The sequence below is a fragment of the Papaver somniferum genome, chromosome 10 (assembly GCF_003573695.1).
Source record: "Papaver somniferum cultivar HN1 chromosome 10, ASM357369v1, whole genome shotgun sequence".
Lineage (NCBI taxonomy): Eukaryota > Viridiplantae > Streptophyta > Magnoliopsida > Ranunculales > Papaveraceae > Papaver > Papaver somniferum.
Genome location: NC_039367.1, coordinates 143,335,146 through 143,359,363, shown reverse-complemented (window position 1 = coordinate 143,359,363; position 24,218 = coordinate 143,335,146). Strand labels below are relative to the sequence as shown.

The following is a 24,218-nucleotide window of genomic DNA, read 5'->3' as shown; positions in this document are numbered from 1 at the left end:
TTTAGGAAAATAAAACCAATATTAGCCCCCACTCCCCCAAAAAATAAAGTTTACTTATGTAGAGATCTGTTATACATCATACATCTACCTGGGGAAAATACGAGTTATTCCCCTGATTGCTAAAATTTTGAAAATAAATGCAGCTCATAATAAGTTACCTTTGGCTCAGTCTTGGGTCCTTTGTAGTATTCTCACAGATGATATTTTTCTGTTTTCAAGGTATGGAAGTAATTATTACAACGGAGGAAAAGTAGTCTCAATTAAAATGAATCATTCTGAAATGGGGAAAGAACTCATTAATCAGTTGTAATAAGACGTACTTACTACTAATTCAAAAGTACTACATGAGCTATAATAGTGATTTTGGTCCTTCCCTCTCAGGCGACTTTGAAAAGGGCAAAAATATCACAAAGTTGCACAAAATACTTCACAATTGTAGTGAGGAATCAATTGAATGTGCATTCAATTATGTAGCTCGAAAATTTACAGAGGCATTCTCTTTGCTTGTGTCACTGCTGATCGTGTGGTTGACTTCATTACCCTTACTAATAGTGATGTAACCTTTGTGTTTGATCGCGGAAAATCTAAACACACGTCATATGATGCATTAGGAAACATTTTTTGGAAACTTAGTTTTAGGAACTCCAAAGCTTTGAGTAATTTTGTGTTTAATTGATGGTGATCAGGGGAACTAAGGCTCTGTTTGATAGGAGTTCATTCCATGGAAATAATCATCTTTCCATGAAAATGACGCCTATTCTATCGTTTGGTCAAAAATTCGTATCCATGGAATTGTAAAAAAAGCGTGGCCTATAGTATGTTTTAAACTCTTTCCTCGCTTCTCCAAGAAAACTAATTCCATGGAATTGTTTCCTTTCTCTGTTATCAAACACAGCCTAAGATTTAGTACTAGGAGTGGTTTGGAAAAAATTTATGCATACTTGTACTATTCTATCCTGGTTTAATACCCATTTTAGCTGGGCTCGCATGGAGTGGACTAAGCCCCACTACCTATATTTTAAAAAGAACGATTTTTCGGGGACCATGATTTTTTTGGGGATCATGATTTTATTTTAGGTAAAGACACTAGAAGTAAATCTAGGTCACCCCTTATCTAAATATATATATTAATACCTAAATTACCCTCTTGATTAATTTTGGGTGATGATTAGTGAATGATTTAGTTAACAACAATTAGTGAGATTAAATTAAAAGATGGGTTTATTATTAGTTGAGTAGAATTATTAAGAGAGTAGAGTTAGAGAAGACGAAGGAGAAAAACATGGAAAATAGATTTTTTTTTCCAATTCACTAAGTTTGAGTATTCAAATGATGAAAACTCATCTAATTCTTCATCTCCATCCTCTCCTAGAATATTTGTTAATCTTCAAAATGATCCGGATTTGAACTGGATTTTGAACAGTTCGGTTACTTTATATGAAGAACAAGTAACCGAACTCATCTGAAGTTGTAGTTCGGTTACTTTATATGAAGAACAAGTAACCGAACTCATCTGAAGCTGTAGTTCGGTTGCCCCGTGAGATGAACAAGTAACCGAACTCATCTGAAAGTGTAGTTCGGTTACTTGTTTCAAACACGCAGGTTACTGAACTCTCTAATAATTTCTAGGAGTTACAGCGTTATGTTCGGTTGGTTCTCAACTAACCGAACTTTGGTGTACAAATTTCGGTTGGTTCGCAAACTGCATGCACTTTTGATCTAACCGAACTTTACGTAATATACGAGTATATAAGTTTACAAAGTTTGGTTCTTTCGCAAACTTGAACCTAACAGCTAACCAACCGAACTCTGAGTTCGGTTTCTGCGATAAAATTGTGAAGTTACCAAACTTAACAAACAAAAAAAATGTGAAGTTCCAGCGCCTATTGGCTAAGTTCGGTTACTTTGTAGTTTAAAATTTTTTTGCGAACAAACCGAACTCTATTGGCTAAGTTCGGTTATTTTGGAACTCAACATAGTGGCCACAACAACACAGTTCAGTTAGAATGGATTTTTGTTTTGTTTTTTTGTAACTAAGGGTGGAGTTCGGTTACTTTGTAATTTTAAATTTTTCTGCGAAACAACCAAACAGAGAGTTCGGTGACTTAGTTTTAAATCCAATAGAACCGAACTGTTCTTCGTGTTCTTCATATTCAAGAAGTTCGGTTAGTAAACTAGGGTTTTTTGGAAAATCGTCCTAACCGAACATGGCTCTGTAACTCCTAGTAAAACCCTATTTTGATGATTTCTATTCGATTGAAGCAATCAAAATCAAATTAAAGTGAAGGGTTTGTTGGAAAATACCTCTGGAGTGATCCCATGGCAGAATCAGGCTGCATCTGGCGTCTTTTATACACGATAAAATTATCATGTAACAGAACTTAATTGTGATTGCATTCATGTTGTTACATTTCTTAAATAGGCGGTGGTGGTGGGAGGAGGTGGTGGTGGTAATCGGTGGTTGGTGGTGGTGATAATCAGAGGTGGTGGTGGTGGGCGGTGGTGGTGGTAATCGGTGGTTGGTGGTGGTAATCGGCGGTGGTGGGAGGATGTGGTGGTTATATATATAGGTGGTTATTAGGTTGGTTTTAAATTAAATTAGGTTAAGGGTAGGTTAGTTATTTCAACGTTTTAGGACACCCATTATCACTATAGGGACGGTGGCCTAATAAAACCATGGTCCCCTCAAAAAAACCATGGTCCCTAAAAAATCATTCTTTAAAAATTTCTAAGTGTGTGGGTGCTTAAGCTAGCCCAAGCCTTCATGTAGATCCGCCCCGAAATCCCTGATCGTGGTAAGCCATTGAACGTCTAATCTACATTTGACATGGAAGAAAAGAATTCATGTTCAGTGATGACAACTCGAGGACGAGTTTTTCTCAAGAAAATGAGATTGGTATAGGACATCTACCTTATTCTACCTTATTTTCTAAGTTATTGTTATTTTTTTATTTTAATATTTTCTTTATTTAGAGTTCTAGTTATCTTAATTATCTTGTAGAAGCCTATATAAACAGGTATGAAGATTGTCTTTTGATATAATTTTTATCAAACTTATTATTCATTTACATGAATTTTTTTTTTATCTTTTCTTATTTCTCCTCTTTGACATCGTCTATTCCTATTGCATTCATCTTTGATATCGTCTATCAGTATTGCATTTACACATAGTAGCGATTTTAACATAAAATAGTACATTTGGAATTTGGTATTAACCAGTTTTTGTCACCGAGACAACGGAGGACATTGAAAATGAAAAGAAAAAATAAAACGAACCGATCTTTCCGTCTCTCCTACTCAACTCCATAAATCTATTTAAGAGTGGTATGATCTTTAAGGCGCTTTTGGTGTAGGTTTTGAAGCGCTTCAATGTAGGTTTTGGAATAACCTTAAAGGCAACTTTCAAAGTAGGTTTGGAATAGCCTTTTGAAGGCAACTTTCAAACTTCAGATTTAGGATTAGAATGGTCTTGAGCTTGAAGACGAGTTTCATGTAGGTTTGGAATAATCTTAAAGGAGGCTTCTAAACTGCAAAAGCATCTCCCTCTTTCCGCCAAAGTATCTAGAAAACAAGTTATCCTACTTGGAGATTTGGAATTTGCCTGTACCTCCAATTCCAATTAGATGACTTACAGGTAGTACTAGTTAACGTTAAAATAAGAGATCAATTACAAAGTGAAAAAATATTTCCCCGAGTGGATAAATATTGGAATTTTATTTTGACAATGTAATCCTTGTACATTTCCTGATAAAGTTCCCAGCAGCAACCCAATATAACATACTGATGCTTAAATTATCTATTGCCGATAAAAAAAAATACATACAAGAAAAGGGTACCAATACTCCAAATTTTCATGGACAAAGATTTCTTGATGTTTTGTTCTTTGGGTCATAGCACTGAAATTCCTACTCTACAGTCTACACCAGTTGCATATCACTTGAAGTCTTCCAAAGTACAAAAACATCTAGGACCCTTGAAGTTTTACATATCAGACAATATATACGGTACCCTTTTTAACCTTGCTAGCGCCGGTTCCACTACGCTCACAAATCATTTCAAACCGATCCCATCGGCTTCGTTTCCCTTTAACTAGTACACAATTTACCTTCATCGCATGTTACTCAAGCCAATCAAGAACTTCGGGTTTAGTTTTCCATGTCTACGTTCATTCCAAAACAAATAATTTGTAAGAAAAACTTTGGAATATTCCGACAACATTAAGGTGCTCAAAAAGTTCTTACATACCAAATCATTTTGGAAGTGATCCTTGGTATCCTCGTGAATCATGTCTACTGGATCAGGTTGATTTTCCATGGGTCCAACCACGATCTACAAGAATATCACAAGGTTAAATACTAGAAAAGAATTATAATAGCAAGGTTCAGCTCATTCGACAATCATATTATGTGCCGAATCATGAACATTTACATGTTTCGGCTTATACGATATTCTAAATATGTGTTGAACCACACTCAATATTTTAACCCAAAAATTAACAAAATTATGTTCGGCTCATACGATAATGAAATTATGTGCCGAACCTTAAACATTTAGAGGTTTCGGCTTATACGCTATTATCAATATAAGCCGAACCATTAATTTTCTTATTCCGGGCTATGCAGGATGTTGTTCGGCTTACTGTGAAACTTTCATATAAGCCAAACTAGTGTGTAACAAAAGGGTGAGAATTGAAAATTATAGGTTCGGCGCATGCTGTAAACAGATTCAGTGAGCCGAACCGTTCATCATTTGGTTGATTTGGCTCATAGATGTCAGCCGAACCTAAACCTGGTTCGCCGAACCATGAAGCAAAAATCCAAACTTTTGATAATTTGTAGATATAGAAGTGAGATTGAGCATAAGATAGAAGTGTACCTGTGTATTAGAAGCATTGGGTTCCTCATATATGTGCTCCTCATCTGGATTTGGCTCATAAAAATCATCATCTTGAGTTTGTGTTTGAGTTTGAGCTTGAGTTTGAGTTTGTGTCAAATTATTCTCATAATCTAACAAATCAGCCGTTTGGGAATCATTGTTGTAGTTGATATGTATTTTCCTAGGTTTTTATATGAATTATGACCCTCCTCATCCTCCATTGAATCAAGAATAAAATGTTCTCACTTTCTCCTTCTCTTTCTCTCCTTCTTGACCAAAACTTTGATTTTTTTTCCCACAAATTTTCTCATCTAAACAACCTTTATAATTCTGAAAATATCTTAACCACTAATCCAGATTACTAACACTAATACGTAAATGGTAGATTTTCCATTTAAAAAAATTTGGGTTAAGGGGATATCTGATTTTGCTATTTCACAACCCTTTTTTTCTTTATTGAGTATGCCTTGAATGATTTTGGTATGCCCAAAATCATAGTTCCAAGTTAAAGGTTGAAATTAAGAACGATTTTTTTGGGATCATGGTTTTTTTGGGGGGACCATGGTTTTATTTTTGGTAAAGGCATTAGAAGTAATTCTAGATCACTCCATATCTAGTTATTTATTTAATACCTAATCTACCCTCTTAATTAATTTTAGGTTATGATTAGTGAATGATTTAGTTAAAAACAATTAGTGAGATTAAATTAAAAGATGGGTTTATTATTAGTTAAGTAGAATTATTGAGAGAGTAGAGTTAGAGAAGATGAAGGAGAAAAACATGGAAAATAATTTTTTTTCCAATTCACTAAGTTTGAGTATTCAAATGATGAAAACTCATCTGATTCTTCATCTCCATCCTCTCCTAGAATATTTGTTAATCTTCAAAATGATCCGGATTTGAACTGGATTTTGAACAGTTCGGTTACTTTATATGAAGAACAAGTAACCGAACTCATCTGAAGCTGTAGTTCGGTTACTTTATATGAAGAACAAGTTACCGAACTCATCTGAAGCTGTAGTTCGGTTGCCCCGTGAGATGAACAAGTAACCGAACTCATCTGAAAGTGTAGTTCGGTTACTTGTTCCAAACACGCAGGTTACTGAACTCTCTAATAATTTCTAGGAGTTACAGCGTTATGTTCGGTTGGTTCTCAACTAACCGAACTTTGGTGTACAAAGCTCGGTTGGTTCGCAAACTGCATGCAATTTTGATCTAACCAAACTTTACGTAATATACGAGTATATAAGTTTACAAAGTTCGATTCTTTCGCAAACTTGAACCTAACATCTAACCAACCGAACTCTGAGTTCGGTTTCTGCGATAAAATTGTGAAGTTACCAAACTTAACGAACAAAAAAAATGTGAAGTTCCAGCGTCTATTGGCTAAGTTCGGTTACTTTGTAGTTTTAAAATTTTTTGCGAACAAACCGAACTCTATTGGCTAAGTTCGGTTATTTTGGAACTCAACATAGTGGCCACAATAACACAGTTCGGTTAGACTGGATTTGTTTTTTTTTTTTGGTTCTAAGGGTGGAGTTCGGTTACTTTGTAATTTTAAATTTTTCTGCGAAACAACCGAGCAGAGAGTTCGGTGACTTAGTTTTAAATCCAATAGAACCGAACTGTTCTTCGTGTTCTTCATATTCAAGAAGTTCGGTTAGTAAACTAGGGTTTTTCGGAAAATCGACCTAATCGAACATGGCTCTGTAACTCCTATTAAAACCCTATTTTGATGATTTTTATTCGATTGAAGCAATCAAAATCAAATTAAAGCGAAGGGTTTGTTGGAAAATACCTCCGGAGTGGTCTCATGGCAGAATCAGGTTGCGGCTGGCGTCTTTTATACTCGATAAAATTATTTTGTAACTGAACTTAATTGTGATTGCATTGATGTTGTTACATTTTTTAAATAGGCGGTGGCGGTGGTGGGAGGAAGAGGTGGTGGTAATCGGTGGTTGGTGGTGGTGATAATCGGAGGTGGTGGTGGTAATCAGCGGTGGCAGTGGTAATCGATGGTTGGTGGTGGTGATAATCGGAGGTGGTGGTGATGGTAATTGGCGGTGGTGGGCGGTGGTGGTGGTTATATATATATATATAGGTGGTTATTAGGTTGGTTTTAAATTAAATTAGATTAAGGGTAGGTTCGTCATTTCAATGTTTTAGGACACCCCTTATCACTATAGAGAAGGTGGCCTAAAAAAACCATGGTCCCCTCAAAAAAATCATGGTCCCTAAATTAAATATGAAGTAAGCCCAAGACGAGCTGATAGAATTAAATATGAAGTAAGCCCAAGACGAGCTGATAGAATTAGTGTGTTCACAAATACACGGAGCTGAGGCAAAAATGTCTAGACTGACTTCTCAAAAAGGAATTCTCAGATTGTGTTAACCTGGAATTATTAAATTTAGGATGCTGAAGTTTACTCAAGTGAACCTTGCAGTCGAATTCACACAATTAATTCCAACATTTCAAAAGCAAATTCTACAATCCAAATGCACCTTTAACCTCATATATTCAGTAGATGAACTCTATAGTATATATCAATTTCGAATTTCCATCTTACAACAAGATATCAAGATATCAAATTATCTACCCACATTACACAGTTAAAACGTTAAGTAAAATCTTAACAAGCTGAACTCGAACAGTTAAATCCTTATGTAGATAAGGATTTAACTGTTATGAAGATATCAAACAGGGTATATAGACAAAGAAAGTATGTGGACAATCTGTAACAGTCTTACCTTAACTTAATTCGGTGCTGTATTAACATCCACAGTAGTATAAGATCTGATCATCAACTCCAATTAGCCCCTCCAGAAATTGAGCAATACTAACCTATGATCAACTTATGCCTAGACCAATAGCATACAACTTCAAAAAACAGAAACATTCCATAAAATGAACTGCAAAAACGTTGAAACTGACTGAAACCAAAAGGTTAAACACATCAAAAGGGAACAGTAAGCAGTCTGCCATCTGATTGAACATGCAACCTTCAAGAATTTACAGGGTTTGCATAAAAGACAATAAAACTTCATACTTCCATACAGAAATGTGTGAGCGTCAATAAATAAAGCTCAACACTCTGTTTCTGACTGAATCTCAAGCTTCCGCTGTGAAGTGCACAGTTGATACGATATCAGCCAATGGAAAAACACAGAAGATAAAGAACAAGGAAACCTGTATATCATTAGACTAATAGCCGAATTTTACATGCTCAAACATATGACATAAAATGGAGAGCAGAAACATCAGCTATCTTCACAGATCCACAGCAACTAAGACGACCTCACAACCGGGGGAGCAAATATCTAAAAAAGATGTAAGAGCCTTTATAAGTAGTAAATTATTGAACCTCAGAGAAACGAGATTGAGTTTTCACATTTCCAGGCTCTAGTCAGAGTGCTCTATATGTAGTATATTTTTGCCCACAAATTACTAAGAGACCAGCCTAGCAAAAATATAGAAAACAGACACATATATTTCGAGTACTTCATCGTCTTCTTTTTCCAATATTCATTGTTACCAAAACCAACCACGTCTTCGAAGTATTCTTTTTCTGCATGCCCCACATAAGTTTTTGAGTTAAGCGACACTAGGCTCTCCACAAAGACGGAACTCTCGACAGAGTAAGTCTCTAACTCCTTGAACTCGAGAATTCTACAAGCACCACGCTCATGCAAAACCAGATGAAAAGTAACATCAGTGCGTACAACCGATAGAATCTCACCATTATTTAAAATCTGCAAGGGAGTAAAGTTCACAACAGGACTAACAAGTTGCTGCCTGCCAAATGTCAGAATTTTATTCCAACATTGACTCCCTCCGTAGTCTTTCGACTGCCACACCTCAAAACCAACCTCAGCTTTATATTCAAGTAAGCAAAGTGTCCCCCCTATCACACACATTTGAGGTCTAAATCTTTCATTGAAACCCATGGGCAGCGGTATCTCTTTAAATATCTCCTTTTCCAAATCAAAAGAAATCATAACTTTCGAAGCTTGGTCTCCTTCTGAGTCAGTCTTTGCAATCCAATGAAGAGCTCCGTCGAAAGTCAGTTGATGAGATCCATTAACAGGCACTTGATTCACTATATCATTACAAGAAAGATCATATGGGATGCGGTTCATTCTTCTCCAGCAATTAGATCCTAAAGTGTAAACCTGCACTTCACAATCATGTTCATCTTTATATCCCACAAAGCTCACCACCTTGTAATCTTCCATCTTACAATCATAACCAAATCCATATTTTATATAACTAATAATATTCGACGATTCAATCGGTCTCAGGGGTAATTTTCTATACTCTTTCGTACAGGGATTCCACAGAAAAACTTGCCCCATAAACATCGGCCTTATACAAACCAAACCATGACAATATCCCAACACTTCCATTTCAAGTGTCACCCTCTCAGACTTGAGAGGATCTTTCATAATAACAAGACCATTAGACGCAGACGATAACGGATCATTACGGATCATGTAGATATCATTGTGAAAATTATAATACGAACTAAGCACCAAACCAAGCTTTTTCAATCCAAGAATATGATTTAAATGCTGTTTCACAAATCTAGGATCTGTCAATAACCTACACCAGTATCTACTCACACACCTGTATCGCCCAATCGACTTTACTGGTAATCTAACAAGGATGTTTAACACGATATCATCATGGCAGTTATTCATCTTAACTGCATACAAAAAAAAAAACAAATTGAAAAATCAAAGGTTTGCATTTTATACACTAATTACACAAACATTAGCTTAGAAATATATACATTTAATAACACTTAAACACACAAATTAACTTGAAACCCATGATTTTTTCAGCTCTAATTGGGTGATTCCAACATCAAATTCAGAAAAAATAACATCCAAATGTGTTAATCAGGGAGAATGTAGTACCTGTTATAACCGAAAAATTCACTGTAATTGCAGAAGAACAAAAAGAAATCAAGAAGTGGAATGAATTTCAATCGAGATGGATTGAGATTAAGAGGATGAAGGGATTAAAATTTCAGAAAGATTGAAGAGAAATTTGTGAGAGTGGAGATTTTTGAGGAGAGAAATCTGAGAAGAAGAAAAATTTGGGAATAAAATTTGTGTGTGATTTTAGTTCGTCGTATTGTTATATTGGCCGTTGATGAGATTTATAGTTCCAATGTCTTTTAAGTGACGACACGTGCAGATTTGATGGTTCGGTTTTTGTTCTGGGCCTAGGCCTTGATCCGATTTTTTTTGGAGCCCATATTGCAAACTAGGGCGAGCCTTTCGGTTGAAACTTGTTTGGAGGCATACTGGATTTTTTTGAGGCATACTAAATAATGTTAAAATAGGGTCACTAAATAAAAAACAACATCACCCCTTATCCATTCTTTTTGATAATGGCATAAGTACCCTTATATAATTAGTGTTAATGATTATGATTAGATTTGATTAATTAGAAATTTTAAGGTTTGATTAAAAAATAAATCATTAGTGTTAAAGTAGTAGAGAGATCAAATTTATGTGAGTTGGAATTTTTGAGAGGAAGAAGAAGAAGTGGAAAAAACTTGGATTCTGGGATTTTAGTGATTAGAAGTGACCAAAATGTGTGATTCAAATCAGAGGTAGACTTCTATTCGAGGTTTAATGTCCTTTTTATAAGTTGAATCTATCAAAAAATTGAATTTTTAAAACCCATATCTACTGACCCATATCTACTGACCATTGAATTTTTACAACTTGTCAGCCGAACCTAGGTATATTTTCGAAACACAGAGGTTCGGCTGACAAGTTATCAGGCGAACTTTACTCTGTAACTCACGAATTTAGGTTCGGTTAATTCGAACAAAATCGTTGTTGGACGAACCCAGGTGTATTTTCAAAAACAGAGGTTCGGATGACAAGTTATCAGGCGAACTTCACTCTGTAACTGACGAATTTAGGTTTGGTTGATTCGAACAAATCTAGCAAAATCGCATTAGCCGAACATAGTATTTATTTCACTAAATCATATACTAGGTTCGGATCAAAATTGATATTCCAAGATCAGCCGAACTGATCTTCTGAAAACCCTAATTTCATCTTTGAAATCGTATTTTATCGATCAAACAAAATAAAATCAATCAAAAACAAGATGAGTTTGTTACAAATGCATTCTAAAATACATCTATAAGCAATTGAGATTTGGATTTGAACAAAATCATATTTGGATTTCCTTTGATTGATTGATTACTTGATTGAATTGAAGTCCAAAATGTTTAAGTTTAAAGGTTATTTTGATTTTTGATTTTTAAGGATAAGGGCACTCTAGTAATTAGATTGTTTAAGAATATATAGATAATTGCACTACCTTTAGACACCCTTATAAAACCACCCTAAATGGGATAATAAATAAGTATGTCTCAAAAAATTTCAGTTGCGTCAAAACAGGTTTCTTTCCGTTGGGAAGAACTAGTTTCATCTTTATTCACTTTAGGCCGCAAAGAAGCTTTGCGCTTTTACGAGGCAAATTTTTCGTCATACCTATGGATTTTTGAATTCGAAGACGAACCTAGAGTACTCACCGACTTAAATTTGGAGCCACTAGGCAGATTTTGAGCTACGGCACCCATTTTGAGTCACAAGATATATATCGAGCTCGATGGATCCAACTAGCCTGGTTTGGCTCTTGTTGAAATGCAAGTATTTTCGAAAAAGGGACGAGCTCTCAGAAGAAGTTACTTACAAGCATTGCTCAGTAGGAATTTTAACTAAGAAGAAGTGCAGTTGGATGATCATATTTTTAAGACATGTCCCTCAAGACAAACATGTAACATCCTTGCAAAAAATGTCACTGGATGAAAAATATGAATAGAGCCATATCTTAAATTGATGTTCTTCAAGGTAAAAAAAAACAAACTAGCCAGACCAAAACAGTGTGATTAACAAGTAGCCCTATAAAAATGAGTAAAGACGTAGACAACTGCTCCATGAATTTACAGAAACATCACAGAAAAGTATAAGGTCAATTATACTTATAGTCTTCTAGAGGAGAGTGAGAAAAATCTTAGGTCGGCAATCCCTTCAACAATAAAAAAAGCAGAAGAAACAGAAGGTCTCTTCATAGACCAGAAGGGACAGGAAATTGACGCCATAGTTATGCCAAGAAAGTAATGGAGACGGAGACATATTTCTTGCTGCTTATTGGCCAATTTAAAATCCAACACTGAACATTTTTCTAAAACCCAAAGCAGAATTATACAGCTCAAGTGGCTATTTTCGATACTAAAATGTAAATAAAGATAGTTTAGGTCCTTGGCCAAAAATCTCAGAACTTCAAACATGCAGTCACATATAGCTTTTAATTATGTGTACGTTTCCAATCATACATCAACTGGATTTAGAGCTCTAATAACTAGAAGACTGCCTGTGTCTGTTAAAATCTACTGGATGTTGTTTGCGAAAACAAAGAGACTTACCAAAGAAATGGAGTGCATAAAATTCTCAAACCCTCTTGATTATCTTGTGTTCACAGTACGTCGATCCATCTTCATCATATAAAACTTCAAATTCAGCATCACTGTCAGCATCCACAACATTATCGATGTCGTCCACATAACTACCAGAGTTCAGTGAAACTAAACTCTCAACATAGACTGTTGTGCTTGAAGAGTAAACCTTATCCTCGTAGACAAAAAGAAGTCTAGAGGTTTCATGTTTGGGGTCATATTGATGGACATAAAAACCAACATCTGTGTCTAATCCAAACAAAAACTCACCATTCTTCAACGATTGCAAGGGCAGAAAATCTACAACCGACCCAAAAAAAATAATCAGGTCAACGGTGAAAAGCTTATTCCAAGACTTTCTCCCTTGGCATTCCTTCAAAACCCACACTTTAACACCAATGTCAGGATTAAAATGCCATATGCAAAGAGACCCTCCCAACACACAAAGACTTGCTTCAAACTTATCTTCATTTAACAATTTAGGCCATGGAATCTCTTGGAATATCTCTTTCTCAAAACTAAAATAAATAATAACTTTATTTTTACGGCCATATGCTATCCAGTGAATAACTCCATTAACGGGCACCTTAGCAACATCAGGCTGACCATAAACAGTATAAGGAATGCTCTCGAGTTTTTTCCAATTATATGATCCTAATGCATAGAGGTGAACTTCAGACCTCTTAACTTGACGCCCAGAATAACTGCCATATTTGGTCAGACATACACCACTATGAACTCCCCATTTTCACAATCATAACCAAACCCACATTGTATATGCTCAATATAATAGTCGTGTCTATCTGATGGTGGTGTTTTTGGCAATTGCTTATATTCATTTGTGGCCGGGTTCCAAAGGTATATGATGATATTCATGTTGTAAGGACATAAACAAACTAACCCATTGCAATATCCAAGAAACTGAAGGTCACGAAAATAATGTCTTTTCACTACGAATGGGAGTTTCTTATGAACACAACCAGTACATGTAGGTAGAGGTGTAAATTGGGCTGTGCCAACACGAGCACAGTGCAGCACATCACGCTAAAATCGGAGCCCATCCCAGCCCATCATGTGATTTAGTCCAGCACGATACAACACGTTAGTTTTGTCGGCTGTGCTGGGTTAGTCTAATCAGCACAATAGCACAGCACAGCACGCGGCACGGATAAGCTCGTGGCCCAGCCCATCCCAGCACGTTAAAAAAGCACGTCATAGCATGCACAAATACATAATATAACAAGGTATAATACATCACATTTTGTGTATATTTCACAAAAGAGTCACTATTTTATCTAGTTTTTGACATTTTATGCTAGCTTATTTTTATAGCAACACATATAATGCCTAAATATTTGGAAAATATATCTCAATATCGTTGTTATAATGTCGTTACCTATATATACTTGACTAGAACATTAAATCACATGACAATGATCCAATTTTATATTTGGTTCGATATTTCTTTTTATTGAATAAACTTGTTAATTTTACATGAAATAAATTCTGAAATAATTTCAAATTATATGTAGATATCGTGATAATGTCCGACCTAATATATACATTAAGTGATCTCAAATTGTTTATAGCACGTGTGTCAGCACGACACAGTACGGCACAACACGTTACGTGTTGTGCCCGTGGGTTGTGTTGTGCCTAGCTTTTGACTAGTAAAGCACAACACGGCACAACATGTTTAAATCGTTGGCACAGTCCAGCACGGCACATGGCACGTGAAGCACGTGAGTTCGTGTGTCGGGCTATGCTGGGCTGTCACGTTTTACACCTCTACTTGTAGGTGCTGATGGATCATAATCTATGGTGTGAATGTCCTCCTGATGATTTTTCAATTCCCAAGAATAAAGCATAAGACTTAATCTGTTTATTTCAATAGCATAATCTAGGTGATTTTGAACAATCTCACAATCATTCAATAACTCGTACCAGGTCTTGTTAACACACCTGAATCGACCAATTGTCTTCACAGGTAACCTAACACGGATATCCAACATGATTTCCTCCGGCAAGTTCACCATCACTGCAATTAAAAAAAATATTTCATGAGAAGTTCAGGATTTATATATAAATCTAGTAGACTGAGATATCTACCTAATTTGCAAAACCCTGTAATTTCAGATAGATCATAGGCTCAAGTTATGCTTGCGAAAACGGATTCAAGTTATGGCAGATTATATTTAAGCTACTCTAATGGTTGGGAAAACAGAATCAAACAAAACATCTAAAACCATCAATTAAACAAACAACCATGAACCAAGACATACATAGTTTAAAGAAAATCACATTTTAAAACAAAATTGTAACAATTTCACTAGATCAACAGGGGACAACAAAATAAACACAGCAGGCAGAAACAAATAAGCCCTAAAAATCTTACCAAATAAACCGTAAACAAAAGATTTAGGGCAAAAACCATAAAAATTAGAAAAAATAAACTCAAAATTTTGAACCTAAAGAGAGAATTAGAATTTTACTAGGGCTGTCAACGGATAAATATCCGTCGGATATTAGACAATCCGATAAGGTAAGGTTAAGAATTATCGGATATCCGATATCCTTTAACATCCGGCGGATATCAAAAATACAAACCGATATCGTTAACGTTAATCTATCGGATAACGGATATTTATCCGTTAAAATCCGATAACGCCTGTCACAGAAGCAAATGCAGAAATGCTGAAAATTTAGGTTGTTCTTCAAGTTTTTTTGACAGTCTTTTTTGTTCAGGTGTAAGAAATACAAACCACACAAACACCTCAGTCACATCACACATGAAAAAACAAACAACAACATAGTCTGCAACTACAAACAAAAAACTACACTCAAACAGGCTAGATCTTCTTTGCTGGTTTCATTTTGCATCAACTTCAGTGGACGACTTCCATATCTGCATTCACAATCACAAAAACCTGGTTAGGGTAGCTCAATACTTGGACACTATATTAGCTCATCTACTAGCGTATGAGATCTAATATGCTTTTACATGTTACAGTTCTAATTACAGTTATGGAACAAGTGCAATATGGTAGCTCATCTAATGTTACAGTTCTAATATGGTAGCTCATCTAATATGGTAGCTCATCTAATATTAATATTGTTACAGTTCTAATATGGAAAAGAATTAAGTAAAGGAAAAGAAACGAAGATTTACCTGCATCAAAGAAGTCTGGAAGCCAATCACTTAAGCATAGCAATGCTTGGACTGCCTGAAGTTCCAACTCTGTTGGATGCTTTATGACTTTCAGACATTCTGAGAACAACATGAATAAAGTATTAGTAAAACACAGAACATGAAAGTCATAAAGCATAAAGCATGTTGTTCAAGAAATAGAAAAACTCTGTTGGATGTTATCGATTTCAACCAATAATAAAACTCTAATCCTTTACCTAAACTCATACAAGTTATACTCACTCACACAGACACACTGACCTTGGTATTTCCAAACTCCGTGTTTGCAGATCCTGCTGCAGAGTTACAAGCACCAGTCTTCAGCCCCGCAAGCAAGTAAAACATCAGTTTACCTATATATCTCCAAGAAATCCAGAAAATACAACAAATCAAACGTTGAAGACAAATTCTATCACAACATAAGATGTTTTAACTTCCCAAAATCTCAAATCGAACTAGAGGTTAAATGAAGTTTTAACCCAAAATACACCCAACATTTAACTGAAGAATCAATAATTGGAACTTAGCATATCATTTCACACGCACAAAATGAACTAAACCGGTAACCCCTAAATCGAAGTTGAAGCTGCTTCATACAAGAATGAAAACATCAAAACAATTGAAAGAAACCCTAGCTTACCTTGAGGATTTTCGCACAGCTGATTCAAACAACACAAAAAACTAAATCAGTAATCCCTAATCGAATTATTCAAAATCCAACTATTCAATCTCACTTTCAATTACCTAAATCAACAGAGAAACAAAGAAAATAAACAAAAAACTTACAAAATCATACTCACCAAGATCCACACCGACCTCTGTTCAACTTCTTCAAATCTCCTTATCCCTCCTCGAGTCCTCGTTTTCTCCTCCAAAAATTCCCACTGCCAAAATATCTAGAACTCAGAAGATTAGATTACGATTAGGTTCTCCCTGTCGGCAGCGGGCAACATATATCTAGGGGTAGGAAATTACAAGTACACCCCTAGACTATCGGATATCGGATATTAACCTAACGGAAAGGCCTATTCCAATATCGTTATCGTTAAGAGAAAATATCCGATAAAATATCCGATTCCGATATCCGATATCCGATATGTCGGATAAAATCCTATAGGATGTCGGATTTCGGAAATGGATATCGGATATCGGTTATCCGTTGCCAGCCCTAAATTTTACCAACTGTAGCTATGGGTTTAACGACGTAGTGGCCGAGGTCTAAGCAAGCACTCCCTCGACAAGTTGAGAAGAAAAAAGGGATAATTGGTGTTGGGCACTCGGATTTAGACCACTGTGTTTGGTCCGACATTTGTCCAGCGCTAGGGATTGGTATCTTGACCAGACGTGGACCTATGTTGACTGATTACGACCATCATACTTGCCATTTCTATCGTCTTCCATCAATGATCCAGCTCCTCTGGATCATAATGGACCTGTTTTACTAGACTCGAGCTCTTTTCCTTCATCAGCAAACTCCAACCATGAAACAACATCATCAGTCTCCTCTGAGTTCCCCCATCGACACCTTCCAGTGATCAATGGAAACAACACCATTGTTGTGTTAAAATCCATTTCAATAGAAACGAAATCTTCACCAACAATTATGACCAATCCTGATTTCAGGAACCCTTGTTTTTCTTTAATGCCATCTATATGGAAGTTGCAGTCGCCGGAACCCAAATCTCACAGCAGCATCAACTTTATTTCTTTCCCCGATTTTTGGTTCTTGACAGAAACCACAAATCCCCCAATCTTCACTGACCACAACAAAACCAATTATACATCGTTCTTCTCGGCTTCAAGATCTCTTCCCAAAACTCCATGGATTCAATCATTCCCTTGTCTTCTCGATAGCATCATCGGTTCTCTGTTTCTCCTTCCTCATCTTTTAATTCCACCAAACAATCATCTGAGACCCCAATCAACAGAAAGCAAATTAAACAATCATCTCAAATCACCGCCAAAAATTTGATAAAAAATTCAATACCCCGTAGAAAAAAACCCAGACCCAAATTAACGAAATTCTTGACTGGTATATCTTCATCTTCAACCAGAGATTGGAAAATTTCTTTCTGAAATTTTACCATGGAAGTATAAATTCTATGGTAAATCTGATTTAAAAGCTTAATTTCAATCCTTTTATCCCAAAATTTAGATCTGTTACAATTGAAAGAATGTGAAATCATAGATAAAGAATGTTACAAATCATCAAACACCCACACTGCTTCTCCAGGTGATTTCTTGCATAAAACCCATAACAGATTCACGTTCTTCTCCGACTGTTCTTGCATATAACCCATCAATAGATTCAATCTCAGCAAGAAAATAAAAAAAGAAAAAAAAACATATCAAAAACCTAGTTGTATCGATTCCGTCGTGTTGTTTGATTTTTATTGTTTTGGTGATTGCATTGGAAGTGTCGGAGAGATGAAGAGTGGAGATAGAGCCGTGGTGGTGGTGGTGAAGGTTCAGAAAAGGAAGAGGCTTCGTATATTTAATCTGGGAATTTGGTAAATATTAAGAAACTGGAGGGTACGGTAGTAAATTGGTGTAATAATTACATTTTATATGATTTTTTAATAATAACTAAACAGAAATTAAAACTTAACCAAGTCAACGAGGGTGCACGTCTGATCCAGGTACCAAGCCCTAACATTGGACAAATGTTAGACCAAACACTAGTATTGGTCTAAACCTAAGTACCAAGCACCAATTATCCCAGGAAAAAATGAAGTTTTTTTTACTTTCATAGGGTGGTAGAATCTTAAAAGCACATCTCCATCAATCTGAGGCATTGCGGTAATTTATAGGAAGTTAAAGGTCAATGATCCGTATAATGAATATATGAGGAATAGTGAAGCCTTAAGGCCTCAGGTCCTCGACTGAATATCATGGACTAGTGAAAGAACGACAATAAACATGGTAGTTTTTGGAGCGAATAGATTGAAACAATTATCACATTTGGATACAATTTTGCTTCACTTTTGCTTCTCCAGAAGTAGAAGTAACAAGCAAGAACATTTTGCTTCACAAAAAGAGGTGAGACCACCAGGCACAATTGAAAAACAAATTAGATACCTAAACATAAATTAATTGATTGCGGAAATCCCAATCATACATCACCAGGATCGTAGCATACTTTATCTAACAACAATTGGTGCTCACTTCGATTGAGTTAAAGTAATAGAAGCTAAGTTTAAAGTATTAAACAAGCTCTTTTAGAGAGAGGACTCTGATCGTCAATTCAAATATAAGGTTCCTAGGCCAATGACAAGTAGGACAAGCGGTAAAGGTGGTCTTCGGGGTGAGGTTCCCTTGCTTGAGGATTCTTCCTAGGGTTCCGTCTCATTTATCTTAATTTGAGTGGAAATCTACAAAGCTAGGCAGATAGATAGACTCATTTTCCGCTGCTAAGGCAGAGCATGCCCCACGCATAAAAGGAGAGATCTAAAAAGGGGGAAGCGCTCGTTCTTCGCCACTGCCTTCTCTTGTTCCGCGCGTACCGTACATTCGTTACAATCGGCCGGTCAATACAGACGGATTTATTCGCCTATCAGTAGCTTACCTTGGCGTCCAGGACGTTAGCCCACAAATGTAAATGAAATGACTTTGTAGGCGCAGGGGACCACAAAGCAGCGACTCTTATGACCTTCAGTTTAGGCGGGTAAGCTCGGACTGAGATAAGGAGCTATTTAGCATACTCGTATTAACCTCATATGATGAAATTTGATTCAAAGCTAAAAGCCTCAGAAAACTAGGCACTTTAGATATCAGTTGAACAAGTCATAGTATGAACTACCAAAAACTACAATTTAGTTCTAACAACTAGATGAATACATGTTCATAGTATCAAAGCTCTCAAGTAATTGTCACATTATCACTCTTTAGCTCACAACAGTAAATTGAATATAGAAGACTGAATTACAATGGCATTAAGGAGTTTTTTTTTTTTTTTGATCGTTCAAAAGGAATTTTATTAAGATACACACAAGTCGTGGGCTGGCGAATACAACTTAAAGAGAGCTCAACAACCCTAACTAAAACACACAAGAAGAAGCAAAAAGAGAAAGAAGAGAATGCAACTCGATGTACCTTAAAAACAAATCATCAAATGTAACTTGCGAACCAAAACTGGAGCGTTGTACCTTAGAAACAAATTATCAAGTGTAACTTGCGAACCAAAACATGAACTCTAGCTGCGATTAAGCGGGACTTACATCTACCTCTTCTTTGATTAACCCTTTATGGTTTTTTTCCGCATCAGTAAACATTTCTTGGTGATTTGCTTTCGAAGAGGGGAAGCTTAACCCTATTATGGACCCGAACTCCATCAAATTAACTGATGAAACTTTATTGGGTTCAGTAAGAGATTTAGAGGAGCATTTCTTTTTTGTACTTAAGGAACCATTAGGGAAGAGGCCAGTCACCTTAGACTTTAAGCTCACAGTGGTGTTGACTCCTAGAATTGGCTCAAAAACAACTGGTTTGGTGATGCTGCTCTCCGCGGCTTCCACAACTAAAGGAGCTGAAACCACTTCTTGCTCTTCTTCAAGCCCTTGGAAACGGTTATATGTTTCCAAACCAGGGGGGACTGATGGGTCACAAGATGAGGAATTTACACCATGCAAAACCAGCGGAACACTTATATCAACATCATTCTTATTACCTTCCTGCACATCTTCAGCCAACCAAGTTTATTTTTTTATTTTAGACTTTTTCTTTTTCTTCTTCTTAAAAATATCATGTGAAGCAGGATAATCTTCAGTCTCCTTGGTCACATCCTTGTTGACTGATCTGCATTCGGAAACCAAGTGTCCCACAATTCTGCAGTGAGAAAAAAACTTAGGGACCTTGGGGATCTCGGCACACTGCCAGAAACCTTCTTCTTCACTGCCATCATCACCATTTCCAACCCAAACACGGTCTGGTATCTTATTTGCAAAGTCTACTTCTACCAAAACACTAGCAAAGAAACCGAAATCCATGGATAGAGTGTTTTTATCTGCCTGTATAGGTTCGCCAAAAGCTTTGGCCATTGCCAGCAGGTTTTCTTCAGTCCAGTACTCCAAGCAAAGCCCTAGAAACTTGATCCATACTTTAGCCAGAGAAGTTCTCTGGGTTTCAGGATTGAATCTTGGCTTCCAGTCCCTTACTTGTAGTGTTTGATCATTCACTTTCCAAGAGCTGCCCGACCAAATTCTAATCTTATCATTTTCATTATCTAGTTTGGTAACAAAGAACCCCTTTCCAATTGGAATGAATCATCATGACAATGAGATTGAGGAATTTCTCTTGCTTTTACTCTATAACAAAGTTTCTCAACAGCTTCCCGTACAAATACAAAATAAGCTTCAGTTGACAAGCAAGGAAGCAAAGAAATCAAAAGGCAGTAGTCCTGTTGTGAGTTAAGAGGATTCATACAAGACCTGCCTCTCACCCAGAAAAAAACCGACTGAATTTCCGTGACAACACCATAGACAAAAGCAGGAACCAGCTTAATTGTATAATTGCCAAATCCCTTTCCCAGATCCAGAACATATCTTCACCAAGTAACAAGTAACAATTTAGGAGCCTTTCTTTGATCCTCCTAATCTCTACGGAACAAGAAGAAAAATCAGATAATTGGGGGCAAAAAAAGGTTATTGATATCGGAAGCAATGAAGAAAGAAGAGTTTAATTAATAAGAGTTAGGGGGGAAATCTCACAACTTTAAACATGAGAATACAGTCACATATAGCTTTTAAACTTTCAAACCGATATATTTATACGTTCACAATCCAATCACACATCAACTGCAATTAAGATTCAATAACTAGAAGACTACTTGTGTTTTATATCAGCATCATCCTCTTCATCAACGCCAACTTCATCGTCACATCACTGTCAGATTCATCGTCATTGTCTTTGTCATCCACATAACCAGCCGAATTCAATGAAATTAAACTCTCAACATATATTGTAGTTCTATAAGAGTATTCCTCTGAGTCCTCGTAGACAAAGAGAAGTCTAGTTGTTTCATGTTTTGGGTTATATTGGTGGACGTGAAAACCAACATCCGCATCAAATCCTACTAGAAACTCACTGTTCTTTAAGGATTGCAAGGGAACAAATTCTTTAACTAACCCAAAATGTTTTTTTACATCAATGGTAAAAAGCTTATTCCAAGACTTTTTCTCTTCACAGTCCTTCAACTCCCACACCTCAACACCACTGTTAGGATTAAAACCAAATATGCAAAGAGACCCTCCCAACACGCACAGATCCGTTGTGTACTCTTTACTTAACAAATCAGGCCATGACATCTCTTGGAATATCTCTTTCTCAAAATTAAAAGAAAGAATAACTTTGCTGCCTTCGTGTATGTGATATGCTTCCCAATGAATAACTCCATTAACGGGCACCTGAGCTACATGAGGCTGAGAATAAACGGTATAAGGGATGCTCTCAAGTGTTTTCCAATTATCTGAGCCTAATGTACAGAGTTGAACTGCAGACCCCATACATATAAGGCCATATGAGGTAAGACATACCACTTTGAACTCCCCAATCTTGTAATCATAACCAAACCCACATTGCATATTTTCAATATAAACGGTGGGATGATCATCTTCTACTGGTGTTGCTGGTAATTGCCTATATTCATTTGTGGATGGGTTCCAAATGCCAAAGATGTTTATGCTGTAAGGACTTACGCAAACCGAACCACTACAATATCCCATAAATTGAAAGTCATAATCATAATTTCTTTTCACCACAAATGGAAGATTGCTATTAATACGACCACTACATATAGATGATGATGGATCATAATCTATGGTGTAAACGTAATCTCGGCGATTGCGATCATCCCAAATATTAGGCATAATACTGAATCTGTTGATTTCAGTAGCGTGATCTAGGTGTTTTTGAACAAACTTATGATCATTCAATAAGTAGTACCATTTCTTGTTTACACACCTGAATCGCCCAATTGTCTTCACTGGTAACCTAACACAGATATCCAATATAATATCGTCTGGGAGGTTCATTGTCACAGCAATTAAAGATATATTTCATAAGAATTCAGATTAAGTCCAGTGTTTGTATATCGGATAGACACAATAAACCTACCTAAACACGTAGGAAATAAAGTTTTAATTTAATACTAATAAAGAGGATTAGAAGCATGTGTACCTCAGACCGCTTAATCCAATCTCCAAGTGCAGCAAATTCCCCAAACTAATTTCTTCTCTTGATTGGAAGGAAGAAGAACCCTAAGCTGTATACTTATAATGTTATAGTTGTGTTAGAGATTGGAGAACAAGGGCGTTTGGATACCGTCAATCCGATGAGTCAGAAACAAAATTCAACTTCTGACATTGGAGAAAAACTACTTCTTAAGGTGTATCCAGATTGGTGTGTCTAGCTTTGATAGCTTGTTCTCTTTATATAGCTTTCGTATCAAGAATTATCCTAGTTGTACTCAAACTCCTATTCCAGATACAATTAGGTCAGTTAGTCTGCAAACAAATTTTGTAATCAGATTCTAATTGAGATTGTAAAGTTTGTACGTTATTAATCTATGTTTATCTTAAAAAAAATAAAGAAAATAAACTGGGTAGTACGGACTTCATGGTTGGATACGGCCTGTAGAGGAAATTGTTTAGGGTTTGCTGGAACCTTTGCAAGGAGTGCAAGTGGCGACTTGGAATGTCAATAAAATTGACTGATGGCAGAAGCTTGGCGTCTAGAAGCAACGTGTGATGAGATTATGGATACATGGTCTAGAGTTTTCAATTACGAGAGTATTAAAAAAGGGTCTTAGTTTATGTTTAGTCTTGATTGCAGCCATCTATCCGTTCATTGCCATGATGATGTGTATTATCTTATTTTCTTGTGAATAAAACTCATCATTAAACAGGCCATCCCCTCCAAGAACTAAACAAGGTAATGAAGTTGAAATTTAAAAGAATTGAATGAAGTTTTTGAATCTTGAATCTAACTTCTACATATTATTCCCGCGCGTGTAAAGAATCAATGAATAGTAATCCACCAGCTAGTTATGTATATTGTATACTCATGCAACTTGAAAGAAGTTCAGACCGAAAACAGGTTACTCAATGAGATATCGTACCCACAGGATGCTCATGCATACTATGATTGCTTCCAACCCACCACGGATTAAACTCACTCTGATCTTTGGCTTCTTCTTCAATTGGGAGATTAATCAAGTAGATTGTGCGTTTAAAAAACAAAACAGAAAGAAAAAAACACATGACCAATCCTGCAGTGTTTGTCTACAAATTAAAATTATCATTGGTTCAAAGCTCACAAAAACTAATGGTAATTCTGGCAAATTATCATTTCAAGCTACCCAATAGTCAACATAGAAATCGAGACAAGAAGAGTCTGATACAGTAGCAAGATAGCAGCAGAGTAGGAGCGAACAATTATTTCTTCTCAATGGAGCAAATACTCCCACCTTTCACCTTATTTGGCCGTGCAATTATCATTTTTTTTTTTTGATCAGAAGAGAAAATTTATTCAAGAAAAAGAATGTACAAGGTTCTACAAGAAGTAGATAACGGAAAAGGAAATAGAAAGCATCCAACTGATATGATTGTAAATCTTTCAAAGAAGCAAGACTGTTCATGTGAGGAACTGTTTGATGGTATAGGCGGTCTTTAACTTCC

At 36.2% G+C, this 24,218-nt stretch overlaps 2 protein-coding genes and 1 long non-coding RNA gene across 3 annotated transcripts; all 3 read right to left on the bottom strand.

Annotated features, from left to right (window-relative positions):
* Nucleotides 1–8,041: 8,041 nt before the first annotated feature.
* On the bottom strand, nt 8,042–9,997 carry LOC113315096 (F-box/kelch-repeat protein At3g23880-like). The gene is made up of 2 exons (XM_026563414.1): nt 9,793–9,997; nt 8,042–9,578 (listed from the first exon to the last, which is right to left on the bottom strand). Exon 2 carries the CDS (start codon nt 9,571–9,573, stop codon nt 8,290–8,292), a length of 1,284 nt encoding a protein of 427 aa, XP_026419199.1. The 5' UTR covers nt 9,574–9,578; nt 9,793–9,997; the 3' UTR covers nt 8,042–8,289.
* A 2,357-nt stretch (nt 9,998–12,354) lies between these two features.
* Nucleotides 12,355–14,395, bottom strand: LOC113316385 (F-box protein CPR1-like). The gene is made up of 3 exons (XM_026564577.1): nt 14,146–14,395; nt 13,261–13,369; nt 12,355–13,063 (listed from the first exon to the last, which is right to left on the bottom strand). The coding sequence occupies exons 1-3, from the start codon at nt 14,393–14,395 to the stop codon at nt 12,355–12,357; spliced, it is 1,068 nt and encodes a 355-aa protein (XP_026420362.1).
* A 702-nt stretch (nt 14,396–15,097) lies between these two features.
* LOC113319658 lies at nt 15,098–17,991 on the bottom strand. Its single transcript, XR_003345729.1, has 5 exons — nt 16,347–17,991; nt 16,187–16,205; nt 15,808–15,899; nt 15,529–15,627; nt 15,098–15,264 (listed from the first exon to the last, which is right to left on the bottom strand). It is a non-coding gene; the product is annotated as an uncharacterized LOC113319658 (long non-coding RNA).
* Between the last annotated feature and the right edge of the window lie 6,227 nt (nt 17,992–24,218).